Here is a 24906-nt window from a genome sequence, read left to right on the forward strand (position 1 = left end):
CATGACTTACGTGCACGTGCTCATGTGCGCTGCGGCCTGGACGTTTCGCTAGCTTGATCTACACCGAAATTGGTATTGCGGACGTGACTGTGTGACGAACATTAATACACACGAGTTAACATGAAATCATGACACGCAGTTCATGTACCAGCATGATTTAAATGCCACGCTCATGGTGCGCTCGCGGCTGTTTCGCTAGCTTGATATATACCAAAATTGGTATCACGCGACGCGAATCCATGACGAACACAAATAACAAATGGTAACATGAAAATCATGACACGCATGTCATGCACAGCATGACTTACGTGCCACACTCATGGGCGCTGGCGGCCGTTTCGCTAGCTTGAATACACCAAAATTTGTATCGTGCGACGTGACTGTGTGACGAACATTATAACAGGAATTAACATGAAAATCATGACAGTCATGTCATGTACATCATGACTACGTGCCACGCTCATGGTGCTGGCGGCAGTTTCGCTAGCTTGATATATAGCAAAATTTGTATCGCGCGACGTGACTGTGTGACGAACACAAATAACAGGTGGTAACATGAAGTCATGACACGCATGTCATGCATAGTGTGACTTACGTGCCACGCTCATGGGGCGCTTTCGGCCGTTTCGCTAGCTTGATATACACCAAAATTGGTATTTCGTGACGTGAATGTGTGACGAACGCAAATAACAGGCGTAACGTGAAAATCATGACACGCATGTCATGCATAGCATGACTTACGTGCCACGCTCATGGTGCGCCGGCGGCCGTTACGCTAGCTTGATATACACCAAAATTTGTATCGCGCGACGTGACTGTGTGACGAACATAATAACAGGTGGTAACACGAAAATCATGACATGCATGTCATGTAGGTATGATTTAGACGCCACGGTCATGGTGCACTCTCGGCCATTTTGTTAACTGGATATATGCGTAAATTGGTATGGCATGACAGGAGTGCCGAAAATGAATAGCAGGTCACGCATGCTATATATGTAGCAGAATATATGTTTCATTAGCATGGCATATACCAGATTGTACACGCGTGCATGTATGACAATCTCGCGATATATGGCGAACTAGATGACACGACATGAATGAGTTCATTAGCCTCGATGACAAACAAGACGATGTATGCAGCTCTTTGCTGGCTGCTTCGCATTACATCGATTCCCACACTGCGTGGGATCTGCCAATTTTTCTGTAGCGCTAGGCATCTTAAGATGGTTAGAGACATCACTTGAAACAGTAATTAAGAAAGTTCAATTAATTAACTTTTTAATTAGTTGAGTTAGGTGACTGTGTCAAATTGGGGAATTGAAGTTCTTCGTGCCAGAAACCCATCCCAACATTGAGATTTCGAAAAAGTGGCCTCTAGTAATAATTACGAAATAATGAAATTCAACCGAATTCAATGGCTTTCGCTGTTGAAAGCCGTTGCATTTCGTTGAATTTCATTACGCCACAACAATTACTAGAGGACGCTTTTTCGAAATCTCAAAGTTGCGATGGGTTCCTCGCATGAAGAACTTCAATTCTCCCATTTGACACAACACTTAACTCCACTAATTAAAAAGTTAATTAATGTAACTTTCTTAATACTGTCTTAAATTATGTCCTTAACTACCTTAAGATTCCTGCCGCTACAGAAAAGGTAATTCTGAAAGCCCTGAGCAAATATCGCATTTTCCTGATTTTTTGAGAAGGTTGGACACATTTCTTGAAACACCCTGTATATATACATACTTATACATATACGGTGCATGACGGCGGCGACGGCGACGGCAAAATTCAGGCTCCCGAGTCCCGGCCATTGAATGTGCTCTCGCAATAGTTCAAACTCCGGAGCTACGCAGAACGCCGAATCCCCAAAATATAAACTCTGGGCGATAAACCCCGTGGCTCTTTCGTGCGAAATATGAAGCATGGCCTCCGAAAACACGATGGCGCGCGCCCGCCATCTCGGAGGCCATGATGAAGATGGCCAGTGCACGCTTTTGTGCTCTATGCCGCTTGACGCGCAATCATCGGCTGCCCTTGCACGCTTTCGCTCGCACAGAGAACATACGACACGCGGGGAGATGTTATCGCCCTTGGATTATGCCCTTGGATTACACAGCGGATCCCAGTGCCATTTTGCCTTCACAGAGCGTATCTTCAGGGTTCTCAAGAAGCTGCGTGAAGCTTGGATGTTGTTTTGATAACTTAGAAAATTGTAAACAGCCATCGGCTACGACACGTACGTGCAGCCAGCACTTCTAACGCGAGGAATATTTCTGCTTCGGCGTGGGCTGCGATGTGGGGTAAATAGCAGAACGCGCTTGCTGAGACGCTCGCCCGAGTACGCTGGTCAGCTAATGAGGCCTTTCTCCTGCAAGTCGGCCTATATGTTACCTACCTCCATCCATATCGGTCTACAAATCGGGACTTCAAAATAACCCTTTCAAATTCAAGTTGGCTCATGCCAACTTTATTTGCTTGCTACAAAGCCGTGTGTATATATTTTTGTCGGAAGCTTGCCACGCCTTTTGCATTGTAGATACGACTTTAGTTGCCACCAAAACTGCCGGAGGGTGGGCGCCACCTTACCAAAAAACGTTGCGCATTAAGTGGAATCACTTTACATTCCAGTCTCTGCACCTTGTTTTTACCCCGCTTTGCAGCTACTTGGTGCAAGAACTTCTCGCTTTTTTGCTGCCAGAAATTCCGGCGTAGCCCATGCGGGGGAGCGAAAAATCCTTGTGTACCGCTGTTGCTGAAAAATCGGGAAGGTGCAAATAAAATAAATAACCCCGCGAATGTTAAGTTATGTGGCATATGTTCACCCAGGCCGTTCGCGTGGCAAGCAGGTGTTGTACACAATGCTACTAGTTTCGCCTCGTAGACTGCTTCGAAAAGAAAAAAAACCTTCTAATGTCAGCAGTTGCGAAGCCTACGATCTTAGGCTCTGGTCCATATATGTTTTGATTCTATAGATGCTGGCAAGTTCACTGGAATGGAAAGGGAGCGGTAGGAATCATGTGAAAAAGAATGCACGCCGCACGGAATATGTTTATGCTTTTAGCACCAATCAACCGGAATCTAGAATGAATCTTGCTGACGGTGGTATTTTAAAGCCCACCCAATAACCGTAGGCGCTAATTTCCTTAACATTTTTAAGAAATCATTTTCGCTGCAAAGCTTTGATAACGTCCGTCGCAAAGTCAACAGTGCGTAGGTTCTTGTGTTGCCTTAGGTACGCTGCGGCCCTTCCCTGATTCGCAAAAGAAGAATTATGGCAAGTGGGCTTAACAACTTACTTGAGGTTTCATTCTGGTATGCCCCACTTATTTATACAGACACACCAGTGTGAAAGTCTGTGTCACATAGTTCGCCCAAAGGGACTGCCTGCATTTTGAGGCATGCACCGAGAAGAAGCAGGCTTATTTCGGAATACCCCATCACGGCGAGCGCACGGGGCAATTACGTATCGCGCTCACTGTAAAAATTGGCGAGTAAACATATAGCGCTAATAAACAGTTCTGCTTTTAAGCTTTTTAAAAGCCTTTGAACCAATTGAGCTCCGGCAAGATAAGGATATTATTTCGCGTCATTGTAAAAACTTCCCTCGCTTCGAAAGAATTCGCAGAAATTCCCATGAGGGCCTCCGCGTGATCATCACGAACGTGTTTTCGTTGTTATAGAGCGCCGACCAAGTAGTTTTATTTAAACCTCCTTGGCACTGCCGACAGCCAAACCATTGAGGAGCGCGCAGGCGCTTTCCTACCACGACCTATACCTAACGCAAGATAGGGGCGCCCGAGAGAGGGTGACTCTGAAACGGGTACTCACCATAATGCACAGTAGAACCCGCTTACGAACTAGAAGACTCATGCCGAGTGGGACGCACTTACAGCTTGTATCCTATAACATCACGTGCATTCGACTGGTGTCGGCGGCTGAAGTCGGCAACTTATCTAGAAATACGAACTCAGTAGTTCTTCAAATTATTGACCAGGGAGTGTGTGCTACTCGGGTGGTTGTAACCCTTTGAAATGTGTAATATCGCACAGACTGTGATCATCGGCGCCATAGACGTCAGTGGTTTTTGGTCAAATGCCAGATGATTTGGTCTAAACAAACAGCACGTGCACTCTTTCGGGACAGCTTGCCTCGGCGTTGTGCAGATATATGGTCTAAAGAGAAATTGGTTGGTTGGTTGGTCCTCAGTTACTTGGCGCAACCCACCACGGGGGATCGGCCATGAAACAGGCGGTACCTTATTTTAGAAATTAAATTGTTTTACAATACGAATAAGTTAGGAATGAATGTTTTAAAAAATTAGATTCACTGGTACAATCCAGATGTTAAAAAAAAAAAAGAAACATTTGAATAGGTTGAAACAGTGAAATGGTGCATAAACTTAACATTCTATTCTTTTTGTTGCCCGTAAAAACTCGCACACGGCTGCGCAAACGTTCCTGTGGCTAAAGCCCATTTCAGTTGCACCAAAGGAAAGAATCACCGGAAGGGATAAATTTAAGCCCATCCTTCGGAGAGGTTGATCTAGCAATCGTTTTCTTTGATTTGTGAACAATCTGCATGTTAAAAAGAAATGATGCAGAGATTCACTCTCGTTGCAGTGGAGGCATAAGGGTGACTGTACCAGACCCGACCTGTGTAGGTAGAAGTTCAGTGGGGGAACGCGGCATCGTATCCTGGTAATTGATACTTCTTCCCTTCTAGTGCAGCACCAACGATTTCTCCATGGATACTTAAGGTGTGGAAACTCAGATGTTGCCAAAGCCGATTTGGCAAAGGTATCCGACGTTGCAAACTTTTCAAATCGTGCTGCTGACACGAACGCCACCGTCGGCAATATCGAGATTATGGGACCATTATGTGATGCCACCGCAAGTGCATCTGCATATTCATTGAGGATTAGACCCTTGTGCCCTGGTACCCACACTAAGCGAATAAGGCGATAATGTCTCGGGACAAGGGAATAAAATACTTCTAAGGCATTCGAGCAATTAGGTGCAGTTAATGCAGAGCAGATAGATAAACAATCTGTCAGAATGACAGCTTCTGTTATTGATAGGGGCAATTTACGTAAGGCTAGGACAATGGCAAGCAATTCCGCTTGATAAATAGGCGTAAAGTCGGGTAATCGAATTGAAAAAGACCAATCCAAAGCTGAGGATGCAATTCCCACTCCTGCCTTTTCTTCACAAACTGAAGCGTCAGTCGCTATAACGATGTTTGTTTCTAAATGTGACAGGTGGTCTTCCAAAACGGCATTCAGGTACCTATTGGGTAAATGTTTGCATTCTTTAGGAAATATATTGTCGAACTCTATTCTAATTGTTTGGGGAGATCTGTTAAGTACAAGTACCTCACGAAGGTTTACTTGTATTTTTTCCAAGAGCTTTTGTGCGACAATCACTTGTGGGCACCTTAATCTAGACCACTGCTGGTTAAAAAAGGACGTCGGCTCATTGATAAAACATAAAGTGACCTTCTCTGAGGTGTCGCATATATCTTTAGGAAGGTACGTACGGTTAGAATTTGGAACCGTGTAAGAAGAGAAGGCAGGCGCGCTTCTTTATACAAAATATTATTTGCGACAAATTTAGTAAGCCCAAGACATAATCTTAATGATTCGCGTTCTAGCAGAACCAGTCGTCGAAGTTTGTACGCAGGTGCTCCAGAAAACAAGACGCAGCCAAACTCCAATATCGGGCGTATATACATGCAATAAATCATAATGAGCACATCACGACGTAAACCAGATCGTTTACTGCTGACTCTACGAAGCATCCCTACCGCCCGTGCTCCTTTAGCTGCCATATTTTCTATATGCGCATCCCAACTGAGTTTTTCGGTATAGATCACCCCTAAATACTTGACTGATTCCACCTGCGGGATGACATCTTGTCGGTAAAGTAACGAAATTTGCACTGGGACACTTAGCGGGAAAACTACCATTGCGCTTTTCCTTATGTTCAAAGATAAATTAATGCCCTCAAGCCACGTTTCCAGAGTGTTCATATATATTTGTAGAATTTGATACAGTGTATGTATATCTGCAGCTGAAGCAAAAAATGCAATGTCGTCGGCATATACATACACCTGCACGTCATGTTGTACAGGGATAGTACAGAGTAATATATTAAATAATAATGGTGACAATACCGAGCCTTGGGGAAGACCTCTAGTTTGTTTATAGCTTGAAGAAGACACACCATATTGAGAGCAATAAAATTCTCTGTTTTTTAAAAAGGAATATACCCATGCAACGAAGTAGTGTGGTAAATCTACTTGCGTTAGCGAATTTATTAATTTAACGTGTTCTACGCTGTCATAAGCTTTTGTAATATCGAGAGTGACTAAAGCGGAAAAGTGTTTCTTAGAACGAGCTAATTGTATCCTGCTTTCTAAGTCAACATGGGCACACCAAATGGAGTAGCCACGCCTGAATCCAATTTGGCATGGGCTCAAAATCATGTTTTCGTTCAACCAATTTTCTATCCGAATGTGTAAGATTCTTTCGATTAGTTTTACCAGATTAGATGTGAGCGAAATAGGCCTGATGTTATCTAAAGTGAATCCAGCTCCATGCTTTTTTAATAAAGGAATTATTTTCGCCATTCTCCACTCAGGCGGGATCCATGAATTTCTAATAGAGTGGTTAACTATTGCAAGTAAATCCTGGGGCGAAACTTTATGTACAATTTTTATTACCGATGCGGTTATGCCATCAGGACCTGGCGCAGCATTGGGCAAGATCTTCACTACTTGTGCTAGTTCCGAAGCTGTCACTTCTTCAAAGTCGTCACTTTTGACAGGGGACCGTGAGTGGAATGAACACGCAGCCGTGAAGCGACTTTCAAGCCCTTTGGCAATATTTTCCAGGAAACTAGACAACTCAATTGCCGTAGAGACTACCGATTCGATGTTAATTGGTGACGGAATTACTTTTTTGGCTTTAAGGAAATTAAAAAGGGGTTTCCTATTACCAGGCTTTGAAAGGAACTCTGAACGTTGATTATCATGACAATCCTTTGCTGTGGCGACTGTTCGTTTAAAAACCGCAGCCGCATACTTATAATCCCTCCAATTTTTAGGACATTGGTTGTAGAGCAGTTTACGCCACGCAGCTTTTCTTAGTCTGTAATCCCGTGTACAATCTGAGTTCCACCAAGGATTAGAAGAATTGCTTTTAGAAACATTTACTGTAAATTTAGCTTTATTTAGAGATTTCTTTATCAGATCGCTGAAGTTCATAGCATTTTGCTCTTCATTTTCATCTGTTCGTTTTGACAAAACTACTCGTAGCACCTTTTCAAATGTATTAAAATTGATGTGAGTAATCGACTTGCTGTTTAGTGAAGTGACGGGAAACACAAGCTCAAAGAATATAGGAAAATGGTCACTACTTGTACCCGAGTTCAAAGTAGACCATGTAGAAATAGAGAGTCTGGGACTACAGAAAGTAAGATCAATCGCAGAAATAGACCGATTACAAGCGAAAGTTGGTGTTCGCTGGTTAATACATGTTAAATTATTCTTAGAAACGAAATCCCACAGACGTTTCCCACACGTATCTGTTCTGAAACCCCATGAAATATGATGCGAATTAAAGTCTCCTGCCAATAGAATTTCTTTCCTGCAAGATGTAATTACTGAATCTAAAACATTAGAATTTTGAACACCTGCTGGAAAATATGCATTTACTAATGAAAAGGGAAGACATCCCGGAAGGGAAATATCTAATGCTAAAATTTCGCTTTCTAAGTTCATTACTTGAGCTGTAATTCTTACCCGATGAGCAAATTTCAGAGAAATAAAGACTGCTAAACCGCCACCCCGAGAGGGTCGGTCTAAACGAAATATGCGGTAATTTTTTAGATGAAAGCTCTTTTCTTTCGAAAGCCAAGTTTCTTGTAACACAATAACATCAGGTGAATGTTGATTGCAGAGGTAAAATAAATCTGTTGATGCAGAAAAAATTGACCGGCAATTCCACTGCAAAATTTTTAATCCACCTATTTTGACGAGATACCGGCAGCATTCACTGCCTTATCCAATATGCTATCTTTCAAAAAGTCGTTTTTTGATGCGATTTCCTTATATTTTTTGCTCTTCCCTTTTGGACTCACTGGAGAACCTTGCTTTCTAGGCGATGCCCGCCGTTTCATATTTCTAGATTCTGTCTCCATTTGTGAATCAAGAGAACTTGAATCTGAGCTCCATTCCAATTCTTGTTCAACGGGAATTATCTTACGGCTAGTGTTCGATGGCCCAGGTTTTGGTGAATATAACTGCTCTCCATCAGGTGCTATTTTCGTGCGGCTGGTTTTCAAGGAAACTGGTTCTTGCGAGCCTGTGTTTACCTCCTTTGTTGAAGAAAGTAACGGGGTTCCTTCCGGTTGGTTTACACTCATCAGGATTTGAGTCATCTGTGCGTTCACTATTTGAGCCAACGATTCCGTCAGCGTTACAAAAAGATTCTCCATTATCCTTGTCATTGTTTTTTCAACAGTAGAAGCTATTACCTCTGAGATTGAGGAATCTGTGACATTATTACTACGGTTCGTAGCATTAGCGTACCCACGAGACCGCTCTGCGATGGCAGCTCGAGCTTCACGTCTAGAACATCGTTTTTGTTCAATGGTCTCCATTATTTGAATTTCCTGAGCCCTCGCGGGACAGTTACCATCATCAGCTGAGTGCGAACCACCGCAGAGACAACATGACCTTTCCTGTGATGCACATTCGTCAGCGTTGTGTTGTCCTGCACACAGTTTACACCGGGCTACTGACCTGCATCCCTTTACACTATGACCATAACGCCAGCATTTATAGCACTGCAGTGGGCGAGGAGATAGCGCTTCAACTCGATATATCAGTGGCCACGCCTTGATTTCTGTCGGTCTAGTTGTACCAGCAAAGGTAACTATCACCGACTCGGTCGGGATCTTTCTGCTGTCAACGCTGCGCGTGCAACGGAACACTGAGACTGCTCCTGCTACAGAAAACATCTCTAGAATTTCAGACGGGGAAAGGCTCGAGTCCACCCCACGAACTAAACCTTTAACACAGGCCAAGTGAGAAGGTATAAAACAGCTCACCGGGAGGGAGGCAAATGTAGTGCACTTTAGAAGATCTGAAACGCAGGCCTGGTCCGGTGAACAGCACAAAATACCTCCACGACCAAACTGACGCACCTCAGTGATCAATTGGAAATGCTCAGTCACCTTCCGGAGCTCTTCCTGAATGCTTTTCGGATTCTTCATTCGAATGGACTCCCCATTTGTTGGAACCAGTGCCACTGGAACGTTGCTCAGACCGCTGCGCAAGAAAACATCAATCGGTAAATCATTAGGAGCAAGAGAGGCCGACCAGGCAGCATTTGCCTGGCCGGGAGACGAGACAGACATCAGTCTGTCTGCCTGAATCAGCACCGCCCGTTATGGCCGCACCCCCCGGGAGGATGCACCTAACGCCGAAGGAGCAGAGTCTTCAACAGACGGGCGACGAAGCAGAACGGAAGTAGGACGGCCGTTCGAGCCCTGGACGGCCGGACCAGCAAGCAGGAACAAAACCGTGCGCGGTTGCACCCGTGCAACCGTGCGGCGTCTTGCCGTGCGGCGATGTCTTGCCAGCGCGCGATGCTTGGTTGCTTGCTTGTTTTTACAGAGACGAGCAAGATGTGTTCCACAAAGAATCACTTCGTCTTCCTCAACCATCTACTGACTCAAGTATTTCGATATGATTAGTTTGGTGGGGGTCAAAGACAGCAGATGCATACTCAAGTTTTGGCCTGACAATGGTTTTATAAGCGAGTAGTTTAACGGAAGGTGGTGCCATGGAAATGTTACGGCGTATGTACCAGAGAGCGCGGTTAGCGGAGTGAATTATGTGATTTATATGGTCGCCCCAACATAGGTCACTCGAAAGATGGACACCCAGGTATTTAATCGAGTCAGTAGCAGCTATATGACAGTTGTTGATTGTGTAAGTAGCCGGCGTGTGGTTTCGGCGACGATGGAAAGAAATTAGTAATGTTTTTTTCGCATTAAGGGATATCAACCAGGTGGTACACCACTGCTGAATGCGTGAGACGTCATGCTGTAGAGAGGAGACATCGGTGGGGTTATTTATAGGGCGGTAGAGGACACAATCATCAGCAAAAAGACGGATGTTAGATTCAACGGAAAGCGGACTATCGTTAATGTATATTAGGAATAAAAGAGGCCCTAGGACGGTACCACGCCGGACAAGACATGGGAGAGGTCGGAGGAGTGATCATTAACATGCACGAATTGTTCACGGTTTGTTAGGAATGCTTTAATCCAGTTAAAAACATGCCGATGTAGGTTTAGACGCGAGGTTTTTAGAAGGGGACGGGAGTGGGGTACCTTATCGAAGGCTTTTTCAAAATCTAAGAACAGTGTGCCAATTGGGATGTTACGGTCCATATGAAGGTGAATGTCGTGCAGGAATAATGTTAGTTGGGTCTCGCATGAGTGATCTTTACGAAAGGTTAGGGTGAAAGAAGTTTACGGATGATAAAAATGTAGCAACATGAGAAAACATGACGTGTTCCATGATCTTTGAACAAACACTAGTGAGCGAGATTGGTCGGTAATACCTGCAAATGAGCGGTCACCTTTCTTGAAGACCGGAATGACCTTCCCAACTCTCCAGTCTAATGGGACTTCACCTGTGTCGAGTGACTACTGAAAATGATTGACAATATGAAACTGCATACATGTTTAGTATTTTTCAAAATTTTGGCGTTATGCCATCTATACCGCATGACGAAGAATTCTTTAATTGGTTAATAACTTTTACAATTCCCTCTGAATTGAATTCAATCTTTGGCATTGGCGGAAAAGCAAAATGCGGAAAATCAGGAAGTTCGTTGTTAGGTTCGTTAGTAAAGACGGAATAAAATGCAGAGTTGACGGATGGAACGTCGCAATCGGCAACGGGGGATCCAGAAGTGTCACAAAGAGAGACTGTGGTTTTGTCGTCCGGTTTCATAATTTTCCAAAAGCGGCGTGGGTATGTACATGTATTACCATGTACATACATTGTCACTGGAATTACCATTAACATGTATTACCAGTGACAATTTGTATTAGATGTTGCAAATCACTTCTTGAATGCTGCCCTCTGTTAAGAACGAGTAAGAAATGTGTTTTTTTTTTTTTCGTAAAAATATTATGTTGGCATGCCCGCAAAATCTTTCCGGGAATAACTGTCTTCAATCTTTTCAATATTTTTTTTGTGTGTGTAACAGGTACGGCAAATATCACGTAAACTTCGGAACTGCATCAGTTTTGAACAGAAGAAGCGCCTGATAACAAAACAATGAAGTCCACAAAATAACCAGGACGAGATCAAATATTTTAATGCAGATTGTTAACGCAAAATGTTCATCTTTTTGCACAAATCATGCGGCCAGGGAAAAGTAAGAATGGGAAAGTACACCTCGAATACGGGAAAAACATGTCACCGGAAACAGTGCGCAGTATGCTTACGCAAAACTTCACAAATGTATATTTAAATATGCAATCAATAAACGGAACTAAGCAATGATCACTATACATAATGCCCAACTGATATGTCCTTGGGCCAAGCTGCTGTCTCGGACGCACCATGTGGACAGAACTATAAAGGAAGAGCGCAGAAATAACGAAAGAAACTATTTCAAAACTGTTTTAAAAGTGCGAACCACTATTGTGCACTCAATATAAAAGGAAGGTTGCCGCTTCTAGTTCAGAAATCAATAAAGAACAAAAACGACAAATGAAAGTAACAAACAATGCTGCTGGTACGGCTTCCCAATAGTTGAATTTGTTTGGTAACGCCGCGTATGCCGACCTCTCAGTGAACAAGGTGAAGCTGTCGATTGGCTGGTAATGTCCACCTGATGCCCGTATTCTTATGTTTATATTAGGTCACATGTGTTAACTGCTAAAAGGTACAAAATCCTCACGGCTTTAAAAGGTGGTGAACAATAATATTGCGTCAGAATTACGGGCTCATTGACCTGAACTCCGGAACAGCAGTGTCTTTTCCTTTCGTTAGCGATGATTTTTGTCCTGCTCGGTATCAAAGGACAACGTTGACCCGGCGAGGAAGCTTAGCGAAACGGTCAATGACTTCCGACACGCTGATGTCGACATTCCTGTGGGCGTACAGAAGTGCCTGGCCAACCATGCGTTCCTCAGACATCGTGGAGCGCAAGTAGTTCTTAAGTATGCTTGAAAACGTTCTCTCTGCGCTGGCAGTGGTCACTGGAAGGGTGACTAGAATCCGGAGTAGCTTGTACACATTCGGATAGAACCTGCTGTCGCAATGAGAGGGGGCATCGGTTCCTGTACTGGGGCACTGGCTTGCTGCTTTGTTCGCCCACTTTGTCCACCATAGTCGCAGTTCTCCAAAACCAGCCCTCGTTTCGACGTCATGCGCAAAAGCGGTCAGGAGATTTTCTGCTCCTTTCTCCCGATCATCTTGCATTGGTGGTATTGCGGATGGTACAATTAATGAAAAGTCCTTTAGAAGTGCCATGTGCTTTTCGAACCGTTGGTTTAACTGGGCTAGTACCATGGTCCATGAACGGAATGAACAGGGCTCTGCGAAAATATTCTTCCGCGCTTTCGAATGCATTGCTCCCAAGGTTTTGCTTCCGGACACCGGCTCGACGGATGGTGATCTCCACATTCAGTTTTTCTGCCAATGCCTGCACATTTGCAAATATTTTTGAGAAAGAAGCATTCGTGTTCTTGCGGTCACTTTCAATTGTCTGCTGTACCACTTCTATGTCGTCAATGGCAGCGCTCATGTCGATACTCCTCGTCTGCAGCTCCTTTGACAGTGGCAAAGTCAGTGCTAACACATGCTCCGTCACATGCAGGCTTACAAGGAACGCTGGTGAGAAGAGTGCCAACATTAGACTGTTTGCCTGCACCAGACTTTCGCCATTTCCGTTAAACTTAATCTCCTCTAGTGCTGCGATCAACGGCTCAAAGAGGCTCACAAATGAAAGCACTGCATCGTGCTTCTCGGCTCAGCGCGTTTCGCATAGTCCCAAAAGGCGCCGCCTTGTAGACTCAGGGCAGCTCAAACTTATCATTTTCCGCAAAACGTGTGAGCGGCTAGAAGATTTACGGAAAAAGACTGACGTCGCTTTCAGAGTCCCAAAACAGTTTCGAATGTCTGTGATGGAGCATGCCGCACACACAACTAGATTAAAGGCTCGTTCACACCGGCGACTAGCAACGGTCGCGCGACTAAGTTAGTCGCAAAGCGACTGGTCGCAAACGGTCGCAAATGGCCGTTTTGGTCGCAAAGCGACTGCTTTGGCTCAGTCGCTCGCTGCTCAATTTTTCAGTCGCGCGACTGCAGTCGCAAACCTCTGAACCAATCAGATGCGCAGAAACAGGACGTCAGCCTATTTTACGGGGCAACGGCAATGCAGGCTGTATACGAGCAGACGTGAATTATATATGGCGACGGTTATAAGTCGCACGCAGGTGTGAACATCGGTCGCTTTGAGTCGCTTTTTGACTTCCAGTCGCAAACGGTCGCGCGACCATTCCTAGTCGCCGGTGTGAATGAGCCTTAAGGGAGTGACACGCGCAGTGAGTACATAGAGTGCGGCTTGATATTTCTCACGAACAGCAGCTTGAACACCATTCGTTTTGCGGGCCATCGAACTTGCAGCATCGTAGTCTTGACCACGGAGATGCTGCATGTTAATTCCCATTTCTATAAGGAGCCTTATGATGGTGTCGGCGAGGGCCCGGCCATTTGGTCGTGAATTGGCACAAAGCCTAAGAACACTTCTTCGATTCCGTTCGCATCCTTATTAAGGTACCTTGCACAAACAGTAAGCTGCTCGATACCAGCAACATCCGTCGTTTCATCAGTAAGTGCGGAAAAGCAGCCTGCAGCGTTTACTTTTGCGACTAGGCTTTCCTTGATGATTGCAGCAGAGATTTCTATAATGAGGTTTTGTACATCTGGACTAAAATATGAGGCCTTATTTGGGCAACTTTCCAAATGCTTTTTTATATCTGTGTCGCCACAATCCGCGCGCATGCGAAGCAGCGCTCTGATGTTGCCTGTATTTGTAGAGGAGGCTGTGCTTGAATCCATGGGACCACTGTCTTTATGTCCACGGAGAGCCACACCTTGCAGCCCGCAAAAAAGAGAACTGTCTCAACAATAGGCTGTAACTTCCTTCGGGTCTCTCCTATTTGAATTTGCCTGCCATGGTCCAGTTGATCAACAACACTGGGCACACATCCTGAGAAGGTTTGAAGAAAACTATCGGCTACCAGATGAGCGTCAGTGTGATATTTAGTGAATTCATGTGCACCGAAGACTTCGAGGGCGTGCTTCCACTTTTGAAATGGCTTGGATACGAGGGCCTTAGTGCGCGCATGTTGGCCCTTGCCAATCTCACTTCTGCTAAAAAGAACACACACTCGGCAAAACGCACCCTCTTGAAGCGCTGAGTAGCTAAGCCATCGGTGCCTGTCCAGACAAGCCACGTAAACCTTCGTTTCTGCTTAAAATCGTTCATAGACTTAAACATATAGCATGGCGGAGGAATACAAGGAGAAGCTAGCAGTTGATGTTTTGTGTCATCATCCACCTTTGAGCCATCTGTGTACAGCCCGATATCAAACTTGCTTCTGCTAACATTTTCAGGCTCAGAAAAAGATAAATAATAGAATAAATGATAATCAGGCTGAAGCCCAATAAATCCCACCACCCGGGTGACGCCGCTGGTTGTTGGTGTATGAGAGCACGAAAAATTTCGGGGGGGGCTGAAGCCCCATAAGCCCCCCCCTGGCTACGCCCCTGATAGGGAGCCTACTTGACTGGCCGTTCATGTAGGCTCCCTAATACATTGACTGAGAAGAAAAAGAAGAAGATGGCTTTCGCCTTCGAGTCGTCTCAGGTGAATGCACAAGGGACCCTGTGATTTTTTTTTCTAAATTACCATGTACCATAACCAGCCCAACAACGAACTAGTGCAGTTCATTTCTACATCAGGCCTCGTATCGGTTACGTGTGTTCCGGACATTCCGTCCCATGTCCTTTAATGGACGTACACTTGCGACGGGCTTCCTGTCGAAACCGTCTTTATTTGTTTGCGATCAATAGCGTCAACTTCCTCTGCTGCCCTCGTTAGTGCGTGCTGATTTCGATCTAATGACTATGTATACATAAATTAGACCGGCGACGAAATCCCCCGAAGCTGTTCCGGGTTTTCTTCGGTCCACTTTTGTGTCATGCGTGACTAACACTGCGAAGAGCGAGTGATGCTTAGGTGGCAGTTATTTAGCTCTCCGGTTTGTTTTGCTCCACTCGGTCGCCCCTGAGAGTGAACGCTTTCCGCGCCACCTTTCGCTCGTTCATCGCTCGTGGATAGCGGGCTAAGCAACTAAGTGCAGACTTCCTCGAAGTTGCAAATCTGTGCAGTGTACCACTACAGAAGCTACGAAATAATCAAGAAAAGTGAGATTGATGTATAGCCGTAAACATATAAGTGGACGTATGATTTATATGAACAGGAATGTGCAAAAAAAAAGGGGGGGGGGGGGGGGACATTCGCAATCATATAATCAACGAAACGCGCACAAAACGCTGCCACAAAAGCATGCCGCAATAGATTTTTGGCGTCCACAAAGCGCTTATACACGGTTTGCACAGATGTTCGCTTTGCCGTTTTCGTTTTTAATTATATGCGGGTAATTACATCACTGAGACGCAGACCAGAAGCACACCCTCCACGGTGGCCTATAGTGGTTATGGTGCTCGACTGGTAACCGGAAGGTCGCGGAATCGAATCCCGGCCGTAGCGGCCGCATTTCGATGGAGGCGAAACGCATGAGTCCCGTGTACTTATATCTAGGTGCACGTTAAAAAACACCAGATGGTCAAAATTTCCGGAGCTTTCCGCTACGGCGTCCCTCATAACCATATCGTGGTTTTGGGACGTAAAATCCCAACAATTACTATTATTAGACCAGAAGCACAAAGAAGTAAAGAAGTCACTCCATCCTTACGCCAGCGTTAAGGATGTAAACCACTGTTGAATGGAGCCCCTATACTAAACCCATCCGGTTTGGCCTTCAGAGTTTAGCTCCAATTTCTGTCTTCTTTTTTAACCTACTTGATGTGACAACTTACTCATTTGGCTTAATTGACTTTGACAAGAATAGTTGCGGTGGATTACACACGGCGATGTTTGTCGCTGGAGTCTATATGTAGGGCAGGAGTAGAAGATGGGATCAATTCGTACGTGCGCGTGATTGGCGGCACCCGGTCAAAGTCATTGCCGTGCGCATGCGCGGCAATGAGCTAAATCAAACGCCACCCGTCCGCTATGGATGGTAAGCCGCCAAGTTGTGCGCGACTGACTTGTCCTACACACAACCAACTCCCGTTTGCGCACACCTGTTTACCGGTTCACCTTAGTCGTTCGAGACAAACACGACTCACAGTGTCCGCCTTAGTGTTACTGGGGTTACGGTGCTCGGCTGCTGACCCGAAGGTCGCGGGTTCGATCCCGGCCGCGGCGGTCGCATTTCGACGGAGGCGAAATCATAGAGGCCCGTGTGCTTAAATTTAGGCGCACGTTGAAGAACCCCAGGTGGTCGAAATTTCCCGAGCCCTCCACTGCGGCGTCCCCCATAATCGTAGCGTGGTTTTCGCACGTAAAACCACAGATATCATTATTATCACGACTCACAATAAACCTGCTTAAAACGTACTTGTGGGCTAGTTGGTTGGTCATATTCACGATAAACGGCAGCGCACACCGGGTTAAGACAGGTACACAAAACACGTCGTCCTGTTTTCGTGTTTTGTGTATCTGTCTTAACCCTATGTGTGCTGCCGTTTATCGTGAACACAATAAACCGTTAGATTTACTTCACAGTAAATAGCTGCAGAAATTTTCGCTTTTTTTTGCGCATCGTGACCTCGTTTCAATAAAAATACATTCATCTATTATTTCTACGCTGGGTGTATTCAGTCAGAAATGTCAAAGTTCTTCCAGGGCGACAACGTTTCACTTAAAAACGCCAGGCCTGCGCGGAATACGCAGCACAGTCACAACGAAAGCTGGAGGAACGGCCTTTCTATAGTGCCCCTCGTAAACTCTCTTGCGGCGACCACTGCAGGTACAGTTGCAAAGTAGTAGATAAGCCGACTCTAATAGCGAGATAGTAAGGCTTCGGCATTCATATTGCAGCCTGTTCGGTCCCGTAATAAAGTGTAATCGCTGCTTCAGAGCACCTGTGTAGCGATGAAACGACAAGGTCTGAAAGCCTACGAGCACACATGCTTCAACTGCACACGCTGAGCTCCAGATATACAACTAAGAAAAATCGCGCCAAGGTGGCCGAGTTTATGTTGCGTGAGTTTATATTATTGCAAGTGGGTAAATAGAAGACGAGCAGACGACCCAAGCCGTTTTCTTTTTCTTTTACTTTAGCCCATATCTTTCCACCTCAAACGTTTCCTGTCGGTTAACGCAATCGCAGTCGCTGGTGACTGCAGGTAATTCTCCTTCATGATCTCCGAAAACATTATAAACTAATACGATGAGACCGGATGGAAAATGAAAATGCGTGTAAGTTTTGTGCACTGCATGCACGGCAGCCCTTTCTTTTGACGCGTGTTTCTGACGAACGCCTGTGCAGCTACATCATACCGTGCCGCCCGTCGTTCCCATGCTCTGCTTCCCATTTTAAAAGCGACGTAGGTAGCCGTCTCTCGAGGTCAGCGCTTCCAAGTCTCACGTTTGTTCGTTGCGAGCTTCTCGTTTAAATATTATCGCGTCACAGGCGAAACTAGTGTCGCAAACTATCTCGCGCCTTTTGTTTTCCTTTTCGGTGCCTCTTTTACGGGGGCTAAAGTTTAAGTCCTTTTTAATAGCCATCTGCGTCTCACGTGGTCCGCAGAAGAGGAGTGGCAGGCGCGCTCGATACACGCTGAGCGGGGCCATACCGAATTCTCGCGCGCCGTTTAATGTCTTGTTTTTTGTCCTTAGAATAAATCGCCGCTTCGACTCATTAATAGGAGCCTGTTAATTTGGACCCATGGCAGGTCCGGCGGCGTTGTATAGGGCGGCGCTTCCCATGCACCCGCTCATTACGCGATCGTCGACGCGCCCGTCCCTAGCGGAATTCGCTGCTCGGAAAAGGAGCATCCCCCCTGAACCCCGTGGGAACAGCAGAGCCCGCCTTGGTCAGACTCTCTCGAGAATGCCCAGCGGTGACACAGGCCCCCACTTTAGATACAAAAAGCCCTCAGTGGATGAGTAGGGCCAGTCAGCAAGACTATAACATCGCCGGCATTGTCGTCTAACTATAAAGCAACCGAGTTCCCGATATGATAGGACATCGGTTTCCCGCTGCGTGGGGTTATCAGAAACCAGCAAGAAAAGACCTCGCGTGAAAAAAGAATTAAGAGCTGTGACGCTGTGTGTATTCGGTTCGAGCAAGGCAATTGTGAAGCCATATACAAAGTGTCCCAGCTATCACGCAGGACGATTTAAAAAAAAGAGGAACGGCGTTACACGAATCAAACCTACAGCATATTTTTCACACTAGAGTAGCCACTGCTATTTTTTCGTTAATGAGGTTTAATTAATTAGTCATAATTATATTTCTAACTCGACAAGTACTCGCCTAATTGTCAAAATGTCAATGAGGCGTATGTAGGCATGTTCAAATGGCATCTAACTGCGCTACTTTCAACAACGTGCTAATTGCGCGCTCATTTTTTCCGGCTGATAAAGAAAGCCCGCTAAATATGAAAAATAACACGTGACTACGCTCCCACCCGCAAAGGAAACCAGCGCCCACAAATAAGCTTACTGCAAACAACCGCTTTGCCTGTTGCCTGTTGCAGGGGCGTAGCCAAGGGGGGGGGGGGGTTGGGGGGGTTCAAACCCCCCCCCCGAAATTTTTCAGTTTTGCTTGCGTATATAGGCACGCACACATACAAACGCACGCACGAACATACATAGGGTATGGTTGAACCCCCCCCGAAAAAAATTTCTGGCTACGCCCCTGGCCTGTTGCGAAAGACAGCGTTCCGCATTTTGGCAAGGGTACAGGTCGGGCGCCAGCGATATGCGTGCAATTTCGCTGGAATTCAATCCGTTCGATAGTACGCCGCAATCATCCATATCTCACGGCCGACTGTTTTCATTGATAACGCGGCAGGTGTTCCGATTACGGCCTGACTCTGTAAAACCAAGCGGTGCGTTTCTAGGCCGGGGAGTGGCAGATAGGGCGATACGTTTTTTTTTTCTTTCTGCATCACTCTAGTCACAACATCTGCATCAACATCAACATCTGCATCACTCTAGTCACGTGTCACTTTTCATATTTCGCGGGCTTTCTTGATCAGGCGGAAAAAATGAGCGCGCAATTAGCACGTTGTTGAAAGTAGCGCAGTTAGATGCCATTTGAACATGCCTACATGGCCCTCATTGACATTTTTACAATTAGGCGAGTACTTGTCAAGTTAGAAATATAATTATGACTAATTAATTAAACCTCATTAACGAAAAAAACAGCAGTGGCTACTCTAGTGTACTAGGAACAATATGCTGTAGGTTTGATTCGCGTAACGCCGTTCCTCTTTTTTTAAATCGTGCTGCGTGATAGCTGGGACACCCTGTATACTCTATAGGAGAATGTGTCTGCATTCTAGATTTGTGTCAATGAGCTAGGTTAGATGATAGAAATCTAGCGTTCTACGAAATCTGTCCTAGAATATGTTTGAAGAGAAGTTAAAACTGCGAGTCCTTCGTTGCATTCAATCGGTGTAGCCGTTTTTAACTCCTTCGGGGAAGGAGATGTGTAATAGCAGAGTCTGGAACGATGTCTCTTGCGTGTGCAGGCACCCGGAGTCGCGGCTGGCGCGCATGTTCAACGGCAGCATCCCGATCGTGTTGGACAGCCTGAAGCAGCACTACTTCATCGACCGGGACGGCAAGATGTTCCGGCACGTGCTCAACTTCCTGCGTACCAACACGCTAGCCGTGCCGGACAACTTCGCCGAGCTCGAGCTGCTGTACGAGGAGGCACGTTACTACGACATCCCGGCGCTGACGCGGCAGCTGGAGGCGCTGCGCGCCCAGCGGCAGCGGCGTGCCGCCCAGCAGCACCCGCCAGGCGGCGCCGTCGCCAGCACGACGAGCACGTCGCCGTCGCAGCTCAGCCCGGCGTCGGCGCAGCCTAGGCGACCCGACCAGACGAACCATTGCGACGGCCTGGTGGCGCCCTCGGAACCCGACGCCGAGCGCTTCCACGACTCGGCCTTCCAGTGCCTGGCGCTCAACATCAGCCCCGAGATGGGCGAGCGCATCGTGATCAGCGGCGAGCGGTCGCTCGTCGATCACGTATTCCCCGAGATCTCGCAGGCCCTGATGGACGTGCGCAGCGGAGTCGCCTGGAACCAGGACACCAAGCACGTGATCCGGTTCCCGCTCAACGGCTACTGCAAGCTCAACTCGCTGCAGACCATCACGAGGCTGCTGAACGCCGGCTTCCGCGTGATGGCCTCCAACGGCGGCGGTGTCGAGGGACAGCAGTTCAGCGAGTACCTCTTTGTGCGCAAGAACCTGCCCGCCTGACGAGTGCGCGAGAGAACGGGGACGCTGCCGCCGGCCGGCGCCCCGGCCTAGTGAACTGCTCGGGTGGCTTGTACCTTCTACCCGCGCCTGAAAAAAAAGCAAAGGGGTTCTCGTGGGAGCGGTGCGATACAGCCTCTCTGTGCCACATTTACACACACACACACACACACACACACACACACACACACACACACACACACACACACACACACACACACACACACACACGTATACGCACCACTGCGCGCCCCTGGCCTCACTCCGCGGGCCCGGGGCGTGGGCACTCTGTAATACATGCTTCATCACCGGAACACAAGCCTGTGTATCTTCACTGTCATATGGCGGGCCACTCTGCAATAAAGATCTCAGACCGCATCACCTGGATTCGCAAGTGGTATGCATCGGAGGTGTGCCTCCCGGCGAGTGCCACGGGTAGGGCACCTAATCAGGTACATATTCACCTGCTATTAAGCATGTACTCATTGCATTTATGTACATAAATAAAATGGCGGTAGTCGTGAAAGATGTAAGAACGGCCTTGGTTTCAAAAAACACAAGCAGTTATATTCTTCACATGGCACCATTATTACATATATGACGTGTGACGCAGTACAAAGCCAGTATTGTGGCTTTGTGCTCCGCTTAGTCAAACCCTTAGAATGAGCTGTTTCTGTAGATCTCAAGGGTAAAAAAGTCGACAGAATGGGAGCCTCTAAACATACCGAGGTCAGGTGCAAACTGAAGCTCAAGAAAACATTGTAAATGACCGCTGTTCGAAGGACTTCTGCACTATAAAACTACGTACATTATCTCATGTCATGTGCCAGGTTATATAGTGCTTCTGTGGAGTGGAAATAAACTTGAAAATGTATCGTTCTTCCAGTTAATGATTTTCCATTTCTAAGCGATTGCTGGAACAGCAATACCTCTCGCCCCAGGTTATGTTTTTTTTTTGCTTTTGTTTTTTTGTTGAAACTGGTGCTAAGCAAACATTTCTGCTATGTGTTACTGGATTACTGATCTTCAATTCTGCGGTTAAGGCATGTGCCATATAATGTTTACAAATATAACTTTTGATTAGCTAACATTTTACCCTGATTTGTCGCCAGAAATGATGTGCGGTTGTTGAAGAATCTGGCTGATGCGTCAAAGTTTCACTATCTACCACCAGCTGATAAGTTCGTTTCCCCTTTTTACGATGTGTCCAACAAGAAGTACTCTTGAAAATCTGCAGCAATCTAGTGTCAACCGTCGGCCAGCTTATTATGCAGTAGACTGGACCGAAAATGGTGCTTGAATGGAGCGGCCATCGTTGGCCGGTGCTGCGACTCATGTGGAACAAGGGAACAGGATATCGTCCGGCCTTTCCTTACCGCATTTTTGCCAGCCAGTGTTAGCTCGCCATTAGCTGTGACGTCACTAAACCCGCAGTCCCTGTGCTGGCAGGGTCGACAGGTGATAATTGGGGTGAGTAAGATGTATGATTTCTTTAAAGGCGGGTGCAAGAGTAAAAGAATATGACAGCAATATTATGATGGAGAAGCCGAAAGGCCGGCCTGAATCGTATTTCTAACCGCCGACTCAACGTTTGGGTAGGAGGATTGGCATAAGCATAGAAAGGCTTCAGCGGGTGAGCACGAAACGGGTGGTTCAAATGAACATTACCGCCAAAGATGCTTCAAAGTCCCAATTCTATATGGATCACTCTCGTGCGGGAATTTGACGCGATGCCCTTTACAACATCACGCCGACGACGAGCCTGCAGCGTCCGGCCAATTAAGATCCCAAGAAAACTTTTTTGGGCTAAGTGATTTCTGAGCTCCGACAAAAGGTTTGCCAGTCTTGCCCAAAGGGGAGGCTCGCAACACATGTTCTGTACTCGAGCGTACGTCGTGAGCCTCGCAGTCTGGACCAGTCTGGACTGTGCACGACCGATCATATGTAGGTATAGCGTATGGTGATCGCCACCCCTAACCGTAATCTGTGAAGCAGCATTGCGTTACTCATTTTGACGGTGGGTTGTAGCAGAGTATTGAAGGACTCTGGTTGTAGCTCCACTTTCATGCGTGGGTCGGGTACGTGAAGACGGCTTCGATGGTGACTCCGCACCGCCCATCGTGTCCATCAGTGTCTGGTCGAGAAAATGGAATAGATACTTTTGTGTCATTGTCGCGTGTCACCTTTGCCTCATCCGGGTGTTCATTTGCGTCTGAACCGTAGATACCTGGAATTCATTGACATGCAATACAGTGCCCGATGCTCGCGCGGAGCGAAGTCGTATAATGCTATCATGCACTTTTCAAGCAACAGGGCAGCACACAGGTGTTTTTCTCAGCAGTAGAGTCAATTATTGATTTGAAATAGTGCGCTTGGGTATATGGTAAAGAATAGGTCCCAATGGTTTAGGTAGCACCAATACAATTAATTTAGCAACAACATAAAGCTGTCGATGATTGAGTTTCACGTGTGCGCTTTGAGATCGCGAGTGTCCGCGAGGACTGTCTGCAGTAGTTGAAAATAAGTGATCTTAATCATGATTCTGGATAGTTGCTTTGATTCTCTTCTATATGGCAAAAAGCAGAAATTTGCGGAATAAACGCCTGCAAGTTAAATACGCAACTACTTCTCGCTAATTATGGCACGCTTCTCTATCGCGGAATTGAGGTGTATATAGGTGTGTGTATACATACTTAGCAGAAATATCGAACCGGTTTGGAATATTCGCACACAAAATCTGCTACGGATTACATCAGGGATAGTTTAGTGGACGTAGTACGCTTCAAGGTAAAATACATAACTGGAATACCAACTTGTTTCGCCGGAAGTTTGGTGACGGATTTAATCTCGGGATTCGTAACTTTATAACAGGTCTCAGGTACGCAATTGCAGTACGCGCAATAGGGCAAATGTATATGAAAACTAATTCATGAAAATATTTCTTGATCGCACGAGTTTTGTTGGTGCTTGCGACTGCTGTAAATTTATGACCAGAAGTAATTATGGCTTTGTGTTCAATTCCTCTTGGAAGTCGCCATCGCTGGAACACCATGCACGTGCATCGAGAATTTCAATCGGTATATGACAAAGCTTTCTTCGCACGAAACAACGCCCGCAAAATCAACCTGTATAGATGATGGAAGTATTGCGAGCACGTGCACGTAGTGTGGTGGCCGGCGCTTTCGGGTTTATCATAAAATTGGTAATACGCTGCATTAATTTTTTGCGTGTGTTAGACTGTGCGCCGAACCTGGCGATAGCTTCGTATTCTCACTGCATCCAAACAAGCTACATATGCACACCACACAAGAGCGCTCCTGGATACATTCCAAAAACATGGTAACCGTTTATGAGATATATTCAATGAGAATGTTCTTTATTCGCCCCCCCCCCCCCCCCGTCTAGAAAGTTTCTAGGAGACATTAAGTTGTGCATTCTTACGTGCCAAAACCACTATCTTATTATGAGACAAGCCGTAGTGCGGGACCCCGGGTTAATTTGTGCCATCTGGGGTTTTTAAAAACGCGTGTATACGTAAATAGAAGCATCCGCCCGAGCAGTTTTAGGGGCGAAGCACCTTAGGGTCTCGCCTTGTCGGCTTGCCATGTCGTCGTCACGGTCCATCATAAACGGGTGCCACCAAAATTGGCTAAATACCACTACTCGCCACCGGTCCATACTATGCATATTATGAGTTAAAGGCTCGTCGTTACTGCCTAAAACATTATGTTTGGCTTAGCAGCGGTGTCAGAATCCCCGACGAAATTTACCAAGCCGCTCAAGTTTCTTATCTAAAACCAACGACACAAACGTGGATCTCTACGGTAAAGTCATCTATTTGAAACACCACTTCTTGAACCACATCTGCAAAGTGATGGTGCATTAGTGGACCGGTCGGACCGGTGGCGAGCAGAGCAGTAAAGATTTTGCTGTGGGAAATATCGGCGCACACTGCATGTTTCGCCCCCTACCCAGGTTTCACGTTAGTGGAATTGAAACACCCTTCCCTACATGCTTCGCCCATCCCCAGCTATTGCTAGTAATGCCAAGTTTTTGCTAGAGATGCTAAGTTTTTGCCAGTAGTACTAAATATGGCTGAGATTGGCTATTCTTCTCCTGTTTCGGTTGGTTCCCCACACTACGCACGTGTTACGTGATTTTGGCGGGAACATTTCACGTGACTAGTTGGTACGTGGTCTTAAAGGGACACTAAAGGCAAATATTAAGTCGACGTTGATTGC

At 46.2% G+C, this 24906-nt stretch overlaps 2 protein-coding genes and 1 long non-coding RNA gene across 3 annotated transcripts in view; 2 read left to right on the top strand and 1 right to left on the bottom strand.

Moving 5' to 3' along the window:
- The window catches only part of LOC119376262 (BTB/POZ domain-containing protein Tiwaz), a 127800-nt gene extending 106609 nt beyond the window's left edge, over positions 1-21191 (top strand). The window contains exon 4 of the mRNA XM_037646170.2: positions 19933-21191. Within this exon, the coding sequence (XP_037502098.1) occupies positions 19933-20668 (736 nt within the window). The 3' untranslated portion in view covers positions 20669-21191. The remainder of the gene's footprint in view (positions 1-19932) is intronic.
- The window catches only part of LOC125756359 (uncharacterized), a 277981-nt gene that overhangs the window by 199652 nt on the left and 53423 nt on the right, over positions 1-24906 (bottom strand). The gene's annotated exons all lie outside the window — the stretch shown is intronic.
- Positions 1-24906, top strand: part of LOC119376275 (mitochondrial import inner membrane translocase subunit Tim21) — a 115137-nt gene that overhangs the window by 9925 nt on the left and 80306 nt on the right. The window lies entirely within an intron of this gene.

This window comes from Rhipicephalus sanguineus, chromosome 1 (genome assembly GCF_013339695.2).
Source record: "Rhipicephalus sanguineus isolate Rsan-2018 chromosome 1, BIME_Rsan_1.4, whole genome shotgun sequence".
Taxonomy (NCBI): domain Eukaryota; kingdom Metazoa; phylum Arthropoda; class Arachnida; order Ixodida; family Ixodidae; genus Rhipicephalus; species Rhipicephalus sanguineus.